Source organism: Haplochromis burtoni, unplaced genomic scaffold (assembly GCF_018398535.1).
Source record: "Haplochromis burtoni strain Fernald_Lab_line unplaced genomic scaffold, NCSU_Asbu1 Contig_283, whole genome shotgun sequence".
Taxonomy (NCBI): Eukaryota; Metazoa; Chordata; class Actinopteri; order Cichliformes; family Cichlidae; genus Haplochromis; species Haplochromis burtoni.
In genome coordinates, this window is record NW_024582644.1 from 80732 (window position 1) to 96860 (window position 16129).

Here is a 16129-nt window from a genome sequence, read left to right on the forward strand (position 1 = left end):
TACGACACCCAGTGATCGCGCATTACTTCATCCAGCTGTAGTAATCGTCAACAGCAGGTGTGTTCGGGGAACCGGATTAGCGAGCTCACGGTTAGCGCGATGATTTGATCTTGGATGTGTCATTTGATCTTGGATGTGTCGTTTGATCTTGGATGTAGTAAGCGACGTACGAAGAACAGGCCCCAGATCTTCTCACACATCTGTAGCAGAAGTTCCCATAAACGTGGACCTCGTAGGCTGCTTTGCTTTCCCTCTTCTGTCCAGTTCAAACCAGCTCGATGGGGTTTCAGTCTGGAGACTGTGCTGGACACTCCACGTTTGCAAGCTCACCATCTTGTTCTTGTTCCTGAGGTGGTTCTGGCACAGCTTGGACTGATGGTTTGGGTCATTATCTTGCTGTAGGATGAACCCCCGACCAACTGGGTGCATACCAGAGGGTGCTGCATGGTGCTTCATGGTGCTGTGGTAGCTGTTTAGGTTCAGTCACTGACCCTGGATCAGCAAACAGCCCCAGACCATCACCCTTCCTCCTCCATGTTTGAAGTTGATGCCACACACTGTGGAACCGTCCTTTCACCTTCTTGACGCCGTACAAAGATCCTGCACGATGAACGAAAGATTTCAAGTTTTGATTCATCAGTCCATAAAACCTTCCTCCAGTCTTCAGTAGTCCAGTGTGGCTGTCTTAACAAGCCTCTTTGTTTTATTCTGGTGTCTGGCTTTCTTGCTGCAGCTCGAAGTCTTCACAGCTGAAACTTTCTCACTACGACCACTATGAAGCAGCTTGAAGCTGTTGTCCTGTGAGCCGCCGTCACACAGCTGTTAACTCAGAAACTTGTATGTAAGTGCAAAGCCTGATCAGCTTATTTGCCAAAATCAATTAACTTAAAAATGTCTGTGACAGTTTGCTGAACTGTTTACAGACTGCACACAGCGCCTGCTGCCAACGATCAGTCAGGTTTGAGGCGTACATGAGAGTGAAAATCCAATACCACACAGTTTACAACCCTCTACATAGAGCAGTGTTTCCCAACCTTTTAGAGCCACAGCACATAGGAAATTCACACATCACCAAACAAAAATGTCCCAAAAAGCAAACTGGTCCCTGTCTTTGTCTTTGTCCCCTGAATTGGTCCCTGCACAGCAGGCAAAGCGGGATTGGCTCGGTTTGTCCCCAGTTACCTTTCTTCCCTTCTTCTGACCACTACTCATGCTTGGCCTTCATCTAGGTTGGAGCTTTCTCCAGGACTGGGTCACACTGACTACTTTATCTTTTCTAGGGACACTACTTCTTGCTTACAGCCGTTCACTTGCATGCTCTTCCTTGCGTGATTGACTGAATATTTAAAAAACTGCAAAAACAGTTCCCAAAGAAAAACGCAGCCTGAGTGACAGATTGTAAGAAGCTTTCTAATGAATTCAGTCACATTTCACACATATAAAGTAATGAGATTTGATTTGAGAACATTTTAGTGCTTCAGACTGCTGATGGAGAAGTTTGAGAGAACCAATGAGTACACATTAAGAACGACTGCTGTACTGAACAAACATGTCTGCTCAGATCATTGATTTAATACAGTTGTCTCCACGATACACAAGGGATTGATGCACTTGTATGATAATAAATCCCTGCGGGTCAGCAGAGCCATGGGAACACAACAAACGATTACAGCATCAGCCTTGACACATGAGCAAAAAACAATGTTTCATTGTGCTTCTGGGGAAAATACTCGTCCAGCAACTACAATCATGAACTGCAAGAAAAGACAAACAGCTCTAAGCAAAGGACTTTAGCATCATTAGCATGAAAACACAGCTCTGTCCCTATTTTACCACCAAATTACAAAACAGCTCAATGTAAAGACTCAGGAACCAGAAATAAAGACATGTGACTCTCACGGTTGAAGCTGTGAAATAAATCAGAGCAAACTGCAGGACAAAAGCTTTTTTACTTCTGAGGTTTGGTTTTTTGGACAACAGCAGAGGAGGCTCCAAAAATAGGCAAGCTGGAGTTTTCTAAATCCTAGAAACAATAAACCAGAGCAGAGCAACAACACGCCCACACTCAGAAAGGACTGGAAAAACTCATTCTGTTTTCATTGGACAGAAAGAGGTGGGGTCCACACACATGTAAAAAACACAGGTCAGAGCGTAGCTGCCTGTGGGATTGATGGCGTATACATGCACAGTGTGGACGCATGTTTCAGACAAACCGAGTCTGGTGTGATTCTGTGTGTGCTGCTGACATTTAGAGGCGAGCCAGCGTGTAGGCGTGAGGGCTGCACTGTGAAAAGGACACACCATGTAACTCTACAGCAGGAGGCCATGACTGACATCTGTGTCAGGTTTTCCGTGTGTGTGTGTAGGTGTGTGTGTGTAGGTGTGTGTGTGTAGGTGTGTGTGTGTAGGTGTGTGTGTGTAGGTGTGTGTGTGTGTAGGTGTGTGAATATATGTGATAGAACTGGTCAAATCCAAGCAGCTGACAAACAGCCAAGACAAGAATCGCACCAAACTCATGTCTACGTTTATGCCCTTTTGATTGTTTGCTCATATTCACTGCGCTTCTTCATATAAGGAGCTCATCCTCGTGATGAAGTAAACATTTTTTAAAAAGGAAAAAATAAAACAAACCGCCTAAAAAGCTCTCAAGATGGAGATCTCGTAGCAGAGGAAAGGCTCAAGAGGCCAAAGTTGTTTCTGGCAGTGAACGTGTACGAACACACCTCCACCTGCGACTGACACAGACGGAAATGAGACTATCATCTATCTGTGCAGTTGACCATGTGATCCTGTGCTTAATTATCGCTGACAAACATAAAACTGAGCTGCAGCGAATGTGATGTCATCAGTGCACAGAGTGAAAACAGTTTGGAGCCAAGTGTCCGTCCTCAGTCTGAGTGTTTGTGTCTATGGCTCCGAGTAACTGGACAAGTTAAACATAAGAATGTGAAAAACAGCGATAAGATAAGACCTGGATTCTGCACCTTCATACAGTTAAAGCAGCAACACAAAAGGTCTTACTTTGATGTCAGAGGCTGCCTGGTAGGAGTCCGTGCAGGTGCCTGCACACAGCCTGAAAAGGGCTTTCACAACTGATTGTTTTTCTGGCAGCATTGTTGATGACTTCTCGTTCACATGTGTGAACTGAACACACACTCCAAACAGTGAGCATGCCCAGCCCCTGCTGCTGCTCATTTAAGCTGCACAGGAAACCCTGTAGCGCTGATACAGCTGTGGGTCGTCAGCTCGTCAGATGCTCAGCGACGGTGTTTCCTACCTTGTCGCTGTCTACAGTGTTCTGGGATGTCCTGGATGCAATTGAGATGGTGTCTGGTTGGCTGCTGCCGTCTCCCTGACTGTCTCCGTCTTCACCTCCCTCCCTGCAGAAACATACAGCACAACCAGGATGAATGTGAAAGGTCTTACTGACGAGGCTAACAATCATTTTTTTACACATTTCATATCATTCCATGTCCTCTGTATGTCCTTTTGGTCCGATTCCCGTTCCACCCAGCAGAAACGGCTAAGCTAGCTCTACTCATGTGATGCACATGTGATGTCACAGAATGGGTTGCTGTTAAGTTACAGGACTTTATGTCTGTGGCACACTTTAAAATAACTGCTGTTTATCTGAAACCTGTAATTGGATCAAGACAACGACATGAATACAAACATTGATCTTCATTCATCGTGTAAATTAGAACCCATTCACTTCCTCCTGCTTATCCAGTTAAGGGTCAGGGGGCCTGGAGCCTCTCTCAGCTTCCACAGGGCAAGAGGCGAGGCACACCTACGCCCAGTTTACGGCCTAACCCCACTAACTGCATGTGTGTGGACTGCAGGTACAAGCCGGAGTACGCCCACACATAATGCTCCACACAAACCCACGATATTCTTGCTGTGAGGCTAACACTGAGTCATCGCACTCAATGGTTAAAATAAACGCTGCTTATTTCTCTATTTTTCAGCAGCTTCAGTCTTCCACATATCTGTGACGGTAATAACAGGACAGTCCTACCGCTCCCTTTGTGCCCACGCTTGTGTTTCTGTCACGGTGAATCCACGGTAAATGGTAAATGGTAAGTGGCCTGTATTTGTATAGTGCTTTACTAGTCCCTAAGGACCCCAAAGCGCTTTACATATCCAGTCATCCACCCATTCACACACACATCCACACACTGGTGATGGCAAGCTACATTGTAGCCACAGCCACCCTGGGGCGCACTGACAGAGGCGAGGCTGCCGGACACTGGCGCCATCGGCCCCTCTGACCACCACCAGTAGGCAACGGGTGAAGTGTCTTGCCCAAGGACACAACGACCGAGACTGTCGGAGCCGGGGCTCCAACCTTCATCCATCAATCTGTGTGCTACTGTAATCCCAGCAAAAGTATGTGTTTCTTCACCTTTTAGCATTATTCCTGGGTTTGGTCAGTGCTGGTGTTTTAGGCAGGTGAAGCGGCTCCTTAAGCGCCCCCTTCAGGTGAGTCATCCTCTCTTGGATCACCTCCCTGATGTTCTTAATCCAGTCTTGTTTAGCTTCCATACTGGATGCCTGGAGAAGTCACAGCTTTAATATCCCAGCTGATGAAAGCAGAGAGCCCAGACTTTCGTTTACATTTAATTTCACGTACTTTCAGCACAGTTTTATTATCAGAGGATGGGGTTCTTCCAGCCCACACAGCAAATTTACAAGGGTCACCCTCAATGTGCTCAGTCACCCCCAACTCTGACGTCTGCGGGAAGAGTAAGGGAGGGGGTACAGTTAAAGCAACAACGGCTATTTCTACATGTATGTGGACACAAACACAGCGAGAACATCAGTCGTGGCTGAAACCACCCGCTCACCAGTAGTCTGTTCTTGTACTGGTACTTGGTTCTGCCAGCTGAGTCTTTGATCTCTTTGCTAAAGACCAAAGAGAACTCAAACAGGAAGAGGTGCCGGTCCCTACCCTTCCTGATGAGCGAGCGTGGATCCCAAACCTGAAAACTGTCCTGCAGGATCAGCTCACCCTGCACCTCCAGGTTCTCCTCAAAGCCTACAGAAGAGCCAAGCATGAACAACCATGTTTCACATCGGTGCTAGGAGGAAGTGTGCGAGGACGGTCTCTTACCCTCTAACATGGCGAGATGCATGGCGTCGTTTGCTCTCTTAGGAACGCTGAGCATCACCTCCAAACCGTCTTTGATCTCTCCCTTTCCCTCCTCGCAGCAGGACAATAACTCCTGCAGGAGGACAGGACGAGATGTTAAAACTGATGAAAGGGGATCGATCTATAAATATTTGGTCCATTTAAACCACACGTTCTACGAGTTCCCACTCAGCGCGTGGGCGGATTCACCCACACTGGTTCTGTTCACCTTTAGCAGTAGTTGGTACTTGGTGATCCTCTGGACCGGTTTGATGAGGTAGGAGGAGATTGAGTTAGCCAGTCCTCGTCTCTGCTGAATCTCCTGCACACAGCAGAAATGTGTATATTAAGTGTCCAACGCTTGTAAACGTCAGTGCAACAGCACCATTTGCTGACAGAAGAGCAATTACACAATGTTTGTGCGTACAGGGAGAAATCACAGCATGCCACTGAGTCTATTTGTCTTCCACATGTGCTCGACAAATGAACCCGGCACGCTGAGTGTAACACAGCGAGTGTGTGTTGATCCAATCAGCTTCTTTAGTATAAAAACGGCGTCAGGTACACTGAAGGAGCTTTTAATGGGGTTAAAAAACCGTGACCATACTTTGATTCCCAAAAAAGAGGCCGATTGGCCCAGTCATGAAAAACTTGTAGCTCAGGCAGTAGAGCAGGTCATCTACTGATCGGAAGGTTGGTGGTTCAATTCCTGGCTTCCCCTAGCCTGCATGCCAAATATCCTTGGGCAAGATACTAGAGAGCAACTTGCCCAAATTGCTATCCAATGCAGTATGGGTGTGAATGCGTGTGAATGGGTGAATGCACAAGTTGAGTGCTCAGAAGAGTAAAAAAGCGCTATATGACATATTTAAACGATGCCTCCTCGGTGCGGTTCATGAAATAAAACATGTCACTCAGGCTTTTACAGCAAGTGCAAAAAGAGGACAATTGGTCGCCCGAGTTTAAAGGAGCCCAGAACGTGCCAGCTAATGCTGTAAAAATGCTAAACAAGCATTTGCAAATGAAACTGAGAAATCTGACTCGTTCTTAGAAAAGTACATCGTCATTTATAAAGTGAAGCTTCCTCCTCTTCATCAGCTCGAGTGTTTGGGAGCTGCAGTCAGCTGCTCTATGTTTTCACAAGCTGTTCAGTAACTAACTCAGCAAGTGTCCTGCTTCGAAGCCACTTTAATATATCAAACATAAGACAGATGTTAGCTTCACAAACATGGAGATACAGATGTAACATGATTTTATATTTTTTCCCAGAACAATCAAATGTCAATCAAAAGAAAACGACAGGCGGGGACAAGAAGCGTCGATGGTGCTGTGATACTCACATCAAAGAAGGTGCCTGCGTGCTCCAGGATCAGCTGGCTGGAGTCTGGTTTGTTCTTGCAGTAATCCACATATATGTGGAACTTATCAGCCTGGAAAAGGAGAGGAGGCAGCTTTACGTCCTGCTTACACTTACAGCTACCTGGGACGCCAGTTCAGCTCAGTGTGACACGTGGCCACGGTGCAGGTTTGACTCACACCTGCAGTCCTTTGTCTTTCCCCTCTCTCCCCACTTTCCTGTCTTTCATCACTGCTCAACCATCCAACAGCTGCATAAAAATGCCCCAAAATAACCGTGATAGAATAAAACAGCTGATACTGTGTGTGCACACTTTGCCGATGAAGGTTAAACAGATAAGAAGCATGACTGCAGGACAGTGTTTCATGCATTCACTGAGATCCTGTCTTTTGTCTTTGCTCTGCTTTAATGGCTTCTTAAATGGCTGTTTTATTTTTTGTGTTGCCGTGTGGGCGCTGCTCTGCTGACCTTCAGCTGCACCGAGCAGCAGAGCTGTAACATAAAAACCTCTCCACTGCAGCCACTCTGTGCTTTGGATGCTGCATTTTAATTCTTTTTCTTGCTTGTTCTGTTCCTGGTGAGCTGCAGAGTCACAGCTCCATCATTTCTTCACTGTGTGCCAGTTTCCTGTGAAGATGGAGGTGCCTGTAACTGCCCAGCATGACCTCGAGCACAGTCATTTGCTCACACTGTGCTCAATCCTAGCAGTGCTTCATGTGAACAGACCGAAGCCTCACTGTGGACAGAAGCAGTCCTACGGGCTTGTCACCTACCAGAACAGATACGCTAACTCGCTGACCACAGCGCCATCTTGTGATTTGTTGCAGTATCACACAAGAATACAGCCTCCTTTCAACTTTGATGTCACAGCTGTCCTTTCTTCATATTCTGCTGACAGCTTTCAGGAGGTTTATTTAAGAGAAGAGGAAGTTTAGGGGCTAACCTGCTCTTTGAATGTAGTCCCAGCCTAAAATAACACTTACAATGTCGTCACTAGGAGCTACTTATGATACTCGAAAGCTTTCTGAACAGTGTTTCCACTGTGACTCTCACCCAGGTGACAAAGCAGTGACCCACGTCCTCTGGAAGCTGCTCATAGTTTACCAGCTCCTTTAGGAAAATACTGCAAAGACACAAACAAACAGACTGTATATTTTTACTGTAAATCACTCAAGACTTTAAAGTAACACAGACATTGTTCAGAATGGTGATATGTGAAACCTCCAGATGCTGTGAATGAGTTTAAAGCGTTGCTGCTCATTGAACTAATGCGTGGGTTTGTGCAGGGACCACAAAGAGATGAGACACAAATGAGTTTGTCGTGGACAGCTGGGGGGTGTGGCCCATGCATGAACACACACAGTATATTAACAGGGTTCAGAGCTCAACTGAACACACACACAGACAGCACATTCAGCTGCAGACCTAATCTAAACGTCACTCACTTGCTGTGGAAGTCATATATCTCCTGCATGTTACCAAATATGATGTGCTCTTTGTTAGCAATGCCAGGTGGGATCTCCTCTACACCGTTGGTCATCTCCAACAGGTACGTCTGACGGGCACACAGAGCCGTCAGCCACACAGCACAAACGTACTAATGTCCACAAACAAACTCGCTCGTTGTTCTCACCTCTAAACACTCCTGAAGGTCTCTGACGTAGGTCTTCTCTGTCTGCAAGAGCTCTGCCATGATGAACCTGAGACAGGAAAAGACTTGAGACTAAAACGCAAACCAAAGACTGATCCTCAGAAACACGTGAAGGCTGAAAGCAGCACAGCTGTAAGGATGCATTCACGTCACGTCAGTGTGCAGACTTTGGTTTAGCTAACGTGTGACGGTTCCACAGACAGCAGCCACTCTAACAGAAGACAGCTGAAGTCACTGCAGTAATACCCCCACCGAATCTGTATGTATCATAACTTTGTGTTGTTTTCACACCCGTGACCTGTACAGGAGCAGAGGCGACCTCGTCTGTGGAGTGGATGTGAGTGGATGTGAGTGGCTGCGATCGAACGAGGTGAACTACTGTAGTGACACATGATGATGACTCGGTCCTCCTTTCTTTCCAAACTCACTCTTTCTTCCTGGCAGACTTCCTCTTCTCCTCGTTGACCTCATGGTTGGGGTCACGCAGTTTGACCTCCGGGTCATCTGTCAGGCTGGCAGGGATGGTGTCCAGTTCCAGGTCTTTGTTGTCCTGCACAGAGAACATCATTTCTGCCAGTAATCAGAAGATGTTTCTGGGACTGCACTGGCACAAGTGTGTGTTGCTGTTTTCACCTCAGAGCTCATTCCCAGGCTCCTCTCCAGGCTCTCCTGGTATTTGCCCATCCGTGCAGAGAAGTCACGGTACCTGCGGTCCACCGTGCTCACCCAGCGCTTCAGCTCCAGCACGTGGGCATGCCCCTTCTCCACCAGACTGTCTGCCAGCTGGATCAGCAGCTTCACCTTCTCCTTGGTTTGCTGCAGGATGTTGCCAGACACACAAATTACAGAAGCTGAGGAGTTGCTGATGTTCAGCATCCCTATGTGGCCCTTTGTGAAACACACTAATACCTTGTGGGACATTTGTAAGTACATCTTTGAATATCTCGTATCTGTTGTCAGGTCCCACTCTGTGTGGGCTCATTATGACCGCATATACATCCTTCTGCACAAAGATGAAACCAGTGGATGTAGCTGCTTCTCTTCTGTCACGCTGGAGATTATTCACTGCAGGTGTTCACGTCTATCTGTGGAGTGTCTGCATTTATCAGTAACTCCAGTTTTAGCAAATTTAGAATAGAATAGAATTCAACTTTATTGTCATTGCACATGCACAGGTACAGGGCAACGAAATGCAGTTTGCATCCATCCAGAAGTGCTTTAGTGATATAGATATATTACAATATATATTAGCAATAATATAGATATGTAAGTATATTACACTGGCTCCCTGTAAAATATCGAGTTTAAGATTGAAAGTTTTAAATAATATGGCGCCCTGTTATTTAAATGAACTCCTCAACATGTCTGACCCCAAAAGAGCACTGAGATGCTCTTAGCACAACCAGGTCTGGACTGAAGTACAGAGGAGCTCGGGCAGCAGCAGCCAGACTCTGGAAGAATCTGCCAGAGGAGACTCGTACGTCAGACTCGGTTCAGTCTTTTAAATCGCGTCTTAAAACTCACTTTTTGACCCTGGCTGACCCTGAGTACCATCAGGCCTGTTTGATGTTTTTCTTGTTAATTCACTGTCGTCTTATTTATCTAAATTTGTTCCTCTATTGTTTTCTGTTGTTCTAACTGATTGTGAAGCACTTTGGTCGACTCTGTTGTTCTTCAATGTGCTCTACAAACACATTTTGAGTTGAACTGTAACATTTTCCCATGTTTGACCAGGAAATCCTGCTCAGAGTGTTTAGTTTTATTAGAAGCAGTTAACAGTCTACTCATCCTCTAATATTAATCACTATTTTCACTATATTCAGATTCTTTCCTGATTTTGCACTCTTTACATGTTGAGGATTGATTATAATCATCCCTCAACTGCTTGAAAGCTGTGAGGTGTCGATGACCCAGCACCACCTCACCGCTCTGCTGTCAGACTCCCACGTGTGAAAGTGGAAAATTACCAAACAATTGATGCAAACCAAAACTTTAAGCCTAGTAAAGTCAAAAGTTTGGGCATGCCTTCTCCTTTAATGGTTTTTCTTTGTTTTCATGTTTATTTACATTGTAGATTCTCATTGAAGGCAATGAACACACACATGGAATTATGCAGTAAACAAAAAGTGAGCTGCATGAGGTCGTCGCCTGAAATGGTTTCCAACAGTCCTGAAGGAGTTCAGAGATGCTGAGCACTTGTTGGTCCTTTGCCTTCACTCTGCGCTCCATCTCATCCCAAACCATCTCCACTGGGTGTAGGTCAGGTGACTGTGCAGGACTCCATCACTCTCCTTCTTGGTCAAACAGCTCTCACACAGCCTGGAGGTGTTTGGGGTCATTGTGCTGCCCTGACATGTGGCTGCAGGATGCTGTGGTAGCCGTGCTGGTTCAGTCTGCCTTTAGTTTGGAATAAATCTCCAACAGTGTCACCAGCAAAGCCCCCCACACACACACACACACACCATCACACCTCCTCCTCCATGCTTCACAGAGGGAACCATGCACGTAGAGACCATCGTTCACCTTTTCTGTGTTGCACAAAGACACGGCAGGTGGAAGCAAACATCTCCAATTTGGACTCATGAGACCAAAGCACAGATGGTCTAAAGTCCATTCGTTGTGTTTCTTGACCCAAACAAATCTCTGCTTGTTGCTTTTCCTCAGTCGTGGTCTCTCAGCAGCTGTCTGACCATAAAGGCCTGATTCACACGGTCTCCTCTGAACATGCAGAGATGTGTCTGCTACTGGAGCTCTGTGTGGCATCTATCTGGGCTCTGATCTGAGCTGCTGCTAACTTGTGATTTGTGAGGCTGGTGACTGGGATGAACGTATCCTCAGCAGCAGAGGGACTCCTGGTCTTCCTTTCCTGGGGCGTCCTCATGTCAGACAGTTTCATTGTGGTCTTGATGGTTTTTGCGACTGCACTTGGGGACACATTCAAAGTTTTAGCAGTTTTCCGACTGACTGACCTTCAGTTCTTAAAGCAATGATGGGCTGTTGTTTCTCTTTACTCAGCTGATTGGTTTTCGCCGTAACATGAATCCTAACAGTTGTCAAACAGGCCTGTCAGCTGTGCACCAACCTGACTGCTGCACAGCACAACTGATGGTCCCAACGTCATTAAGAAGGCAACAAACCCCACCATGAACCCTGACAGGCTCACCTGTGAGGTGAAACCTGAGAGAAGGTTTGCAGCGCTGTCAACAAAGAAAGGGTGGAATCTAAAATATGAGACTTTAGAGTTTTTTACAGAGCTTTGCTACATAATTCTATAAATCTGCTTCAGATATTTGATGTCTTCAGTTTGTATCTACGATGCAGAAAGAACTAAAAATAAAGAAAAACCATTAAACGAGAAGGTGTGTCCAAACATTTGACTGGTAGTGAAGTCCAAATACAAATCAGAGTGTGTAGGGTGAACATCTGTCTGTTCACACACACACACACACACACACACACACACACACACACACACACACACACACACACACACACACACACACACACACACACAGGACATACTTTGGCACAAAGTCTGAAGTGATGGTAGTCATTGAGAAGCTGCTGTGTTTCCTCGCTGCTGTCACCGGGTGACGTGTGCGTGGCCAGGTAAACCTCACCTGTCTCCTGGATCCAATCCAGTGCCTGCACACAACAACACAAAAACACCACACATAGAGTTGATCCTGCCCCTTTGTGTTAACTGTGCCTCTCATTCCTGGTGCCAGAGGATTGTTGGAAAAGGTGATCACGAGGGCAGTGGACCCCGGGGCGGTGGCCCGATGTCCATGATGCCATTAATGGACATAGAAGCGGCTGAGTGGGCCGAGGAGTGACACAGCGCAACGTATGGTGACCTCTTGACCTCGTGGTCAAGAGACGGAGTGTGGAGATCAGGGAAATATTTTACAGCTACTATTCATAACCATCATTACCATTACATTAATTATCATTTCATTAAAGCATTTATTCAGTAGATTACACATGTTCTTAGTTATGATTATTACACCTATCACAGAGAGTCTGGTAAAAGGCCAGAAGCATCAACGGGCGGGGTGAGGCCGAGTGCATTTTGAGGTCGAGACACACACGCAAACAGTAGTTGGACTCATGTTTAGGTAAGAGTTCAAATATTCAAATAATAGTTTGCAAAAGCTTGTAGCTGCAAAATTATGTCTGCATAAGGGACAGTTTGCTCCAGGAGATAAGCGAGAGTTAGAAGATTAATAGGAAGCACCTGGCCTCGAGACGGAGAAGATGTCCTTTTAAATGTGTCGAAAGTCGTCAACAGAACATCTGTGGTTTTGAAACTTATGCATGTGTTGTATCTGCTTTGACGCATGAGGGGGCGTCATAAAAGTAAACCCTGATGGTATAAAAACAACTGCTTGTGTATCATTGGGCGGAGATCGATGCTGTCTGTGTGCAGTGTTCATCTCCCCACGCGTGTGTTCATTACAAATCATTGTTTGACCGACTCTCCAGGACCAAATGTTGTTTTTGTGCTCACCCTCAATATTTGAACCCGCAACAGTGGTAACACTTTATACTAACCAGTATTAAAAAGCTGAACGTTCATGAAACAGGCTGCTGTTTAACCATCAACGATCTTTATAAACCATTAGCAACATTTTAATTTATCTTTGTTGTTTTTGTGAAATCAAAATATTTGACATGCACAAGGTTTCCTTTAGCTTCTATCTTGTGATGCAGTATTGAGTCTCACGCCACACTGTAGTGCTGAAAACAAACAAACAAACAAACAAACAAACTTTACCCAAATCCTGATCTGCTCCTACAGCTAACCATGGTGCCCAAACCTGACAGCCAAGGTAAGCAAAAGAACGACAACGTGAGAGAAACAGGACACAAACTGTGATCTCCTGCTTTTTAGGACTTTCCACCACTGCCACCCTCAACATAGACACCAATGCAAAACCTCCTAGAACCACCAGAGGGCGTCGATCCTCCACAACAGCAGTAACAGCAAACAGGTTACTTCGTGTCACAATTTTGAACAAAGCTTTGACCGATGATTTAGATCAACAAACTATACACCGGCTACCTCATAAGTGAGTATAGAAGAACATCATTTGGATAATGGTGCATTAGTTATGCTGAAATGCAGGAGGTATAAAAAAGAGACTCGATGTTATTGCACTTTGAAACTCACAGTTTCAGCTACAACAACACAAGTTGTGATAGGACAGTAAAACACAGCGTCCACAGCACCAGGCTGCAGCAGACATTCAGCCATTCATTTAATTTTCTTAAACTCAATGAGGATAAAACTGAAATCCTCCTTGTTGCTCCACAGTTTCCCTTCTCCTCGGGTTCAGAGCCTTGGTGTCATCAGACCGTTCACTATGCTTTAAATGTCACATCAATAATCTCACTGTTCTATTTCCATCTACGTAACATTAACAGATTACGTCCTTTTCTTTCCACACAGCATCCATTCTTGTCCACAGTCTCGTCCATAGTCTCCCGCATTGACTGTTGTAATTCCCTCTTGCATGGTCTCCCCCATAAACCCCTCCATCAGCTTCAACAAGTTCAAGACTGTGCTGCTCACATGATCAGCAGAACCCCTCCTACCAGCACATCACTCCTGTCCTTCAGGAACTTCACTGGCTCCCTGTGAAAATCTGGATAATATACAAACTTCTTCTGCTCACCTTCAAGGCCTTCATAACCTCACTCCTGCTCACCTCTCTGCTGCAGGCTGTGGAACTCTCTCCCCACATATACGAAACACTGGTTCCAGTTTAAATCTCTGCTCATCTGTTCAAATCTGCATTTTCGCTGTGAACTTATCGTTTATTTTATCTTCTGCTTTTTGTTTTTCATTGTTCTTCGTTGTTGACATTGTTCTATTATGTGTTTTACTGTGAAGTGTCCTTGGATGTCTTGAAAGGTGCTTTTAAATAAAATAAATGCATTATTATCTTCTCCCGTCCACACTGCTCTGGACTGTCTGCAGCTGTGCGTCTGACTCTGCTGCACACTTCCTGCTTTATTTGCTCACATCAGTTCTGGACCCTGTGTGCAGCTACGGCCCCTCACTGCTTTGCACAGCCAGCTACCTGCCCGCTGTAGCCTGTCTCAATGCCCAACACATCTTAACAAACAGCCAAAATGTGTGCAAACAATAAGTGTTGCTAGGCAACGCGGACTATAGTGTTAGAATGACAACCCTGTACGGCTCGAAGCACAACTGGTTGTATGAGTTTGAAAACATCCAAAATTCCCAATATACAAACACATATTTGAAAAAGTCATGAAATATGAAACGATGTGTTTTTAACAGCGTTGCATGAACTTAACTCAAACAGTGTTTATAGGTGCACTGCAAACTCTACTCATTCTGTGCAACGTTGTAATAATCACCCAGTGTTTACAGTATTAACCTTTGTCATTTTATTGTTTCATTACTGCAAATAAGTATCAATGTGCTACTTATTAAAAAAGATTACTATAAAGCGTTACCCAGAGCTACGATGAGCCTCGTGTCAAAGCTGAGCGTTCGTTCTTTGGACTTCACACACTCACCTGTTTGGCGCTGCGTTCAAACACCAGATACTGCTGACACTGGTCCAGCCGTCGTTTCTTTAATGTCCAGAAGTGAAGGACTCTGTTCTCTCTCTGCAGCAGCTCGTTCAGAATAGCTGCGCACACCAACACAGATCAGGGACAATAATCACAGAGTTCATCCCTAACTGCTACACAACCTTCCTAACTCGCCTATCATGGACATGGAAACACACACGCTGCATCAGCAGCACTGACCTTTAACCTGTTGCTCAGGTCCCCTGGTGTGACCGGCAGCTCCAGGCATGCTCACATTGTTCCTGTGAATGTACTTCAGAAACACCTCTGCATTCCTCCGGGCCAGAGTGCACGCCTGTAACACACCAACATCAGTAAACATGCTGCTTGTCTGTGCAATGTCTATGCGTTTGCTAATAAGTGCTCAAAGCTGTCAGGGACATCCAGATGATCAGACCAGATAATGTCCCTGACACGCCCTTTCTGGGCATGAACACCAGAAAACACCAAGATCCACAGAGGCTGGGTCTGAAACACCCGGTGTAAAGGTGCTGCTGAGACAGTCCAGCACCAATGTTCCCTCTAAGCTGCGCGCATGCGCAATTGTGCACTGCTGGCACGTCTCTGCGCACAGAAAATCTGAGTAGCGCACAAAAAAAAATCTGACCTGAATTGAAATTGAAATGAAAACGTTAACAATTCTGTTCTGCAGTGTTAGTCAGTGACTGGCTGCTCCCGTATGGGATCAGAACGAGGCCACCTTATCCCATAGTCCAGCCAATGATGCGATTCACATTCGTATATACGCAGCTAATCAACGTCGCTGACAGGCTATGACAGCGTCCTTATGTGCGACACAGGTGTTTTAGCAAAGCGGCTGATGTGGAGTGAAGCCACGTTAATGACAACGTGTACAACCATTGGAGATGTGAGCAGGACAGACGGAACAACTGACGGACAAAGTGTGGACTTTATACCAGTTTTTAAATTGTGTTGATCGGCCGCGTAAAACCAGAGTTATGATAAAATATCTGCAATGTTTGGTTTTCTTCCTGAATACTGTCGTTGTTTATATTTACTGCAGGAAGAAACGGTAAAAACGGCGTTTTATAAGGAAAACGCTCGAAAGCCTGTGAGCAAAAACAACACCAAAAAAACTCCAGCCTTTCCTATTGGTGGAAAAATGTACCATGTGGACCAATCAAAAAATGATATGGCAACATGACATTTAGATGTTTAGGGAGGGGGAAGTTTTAGGAGTGACGGCGTGTTTGAGATGTGACAGATTTGCCACGTTTAGCCTGTTTGGAGTCTAAAGTTAGTGTGTTGTCTTGTGTAGTTAGTGTGTAGTTAGTGTGTAGTTAGTGTGTAGTGTAGTCAACAGTTTTGTTGTGTGTCAGAACAATGAGGCGACTGCTGAGTGTTACAGGTGTTACAGCAG

The 16129-nt window shown here is 45.5% G+C and overlaps 1 protein-coding gene across 4 annotated transcripts in view; it reads right to left on the bottom strand.

Annotated features, from left to right (window-relative positions):
* Positions 1-16129, bottom strand: part of LOC102291285 (kalirin RhoGEF kinase) — a 158979-nt gene that overhangs the window by 39348 nt on the left and 103502 nt on the right. For all 4 annotated transcript variants that reach the window (XM_042227835.1, XM_042227834.1, XM_042227836.1 and 1 more), the window contains exons 25-39: positions 14929-15043; positions 14692-14807; positions 11662-11784; positions 8773-8955; positions 8568-8689; positions 8122-8188; positions 7934-8043; positions 7542-7611; positions 6472-6561; positions 5361-5453; positions 5114-5225; positions 4848-5038; positions 4634-4735; positions 4406-4554; positions 3278-3380 (exon numbers count right to left, since the gene is read on the bottom strand). In XM_042227835.1, the coding sequence (XP_042083769.1) occupies positions 3278-3380; positions 4406-4554; positions 4634-4735; positions 4848-5038; positions 5114-5225; positions 5361-5453; positions 6472-6561; positions 7542-7611; positions 7934-8043; positions 8122-8188; positions 8568-8689; positions 8773-8955; positions 11662-11784; positions 14692-14807; positions 14929-15043 (1746 nt within the window). The remainder of the gene's footprint in view (positions 1-3277; positions 3381-4405; positions 4555-4633; positions 4736-4847; positions 5039-5113; positions 5226-5360; positions 5454-6471; positions 6562-7541; positions 7612-7933; positions 8044-8121; positions 8189-8567; positions 8690-8772; positions 8956-11661; positions 11785-14691; positions 14808-14928; positions 15044-16129) is intronic.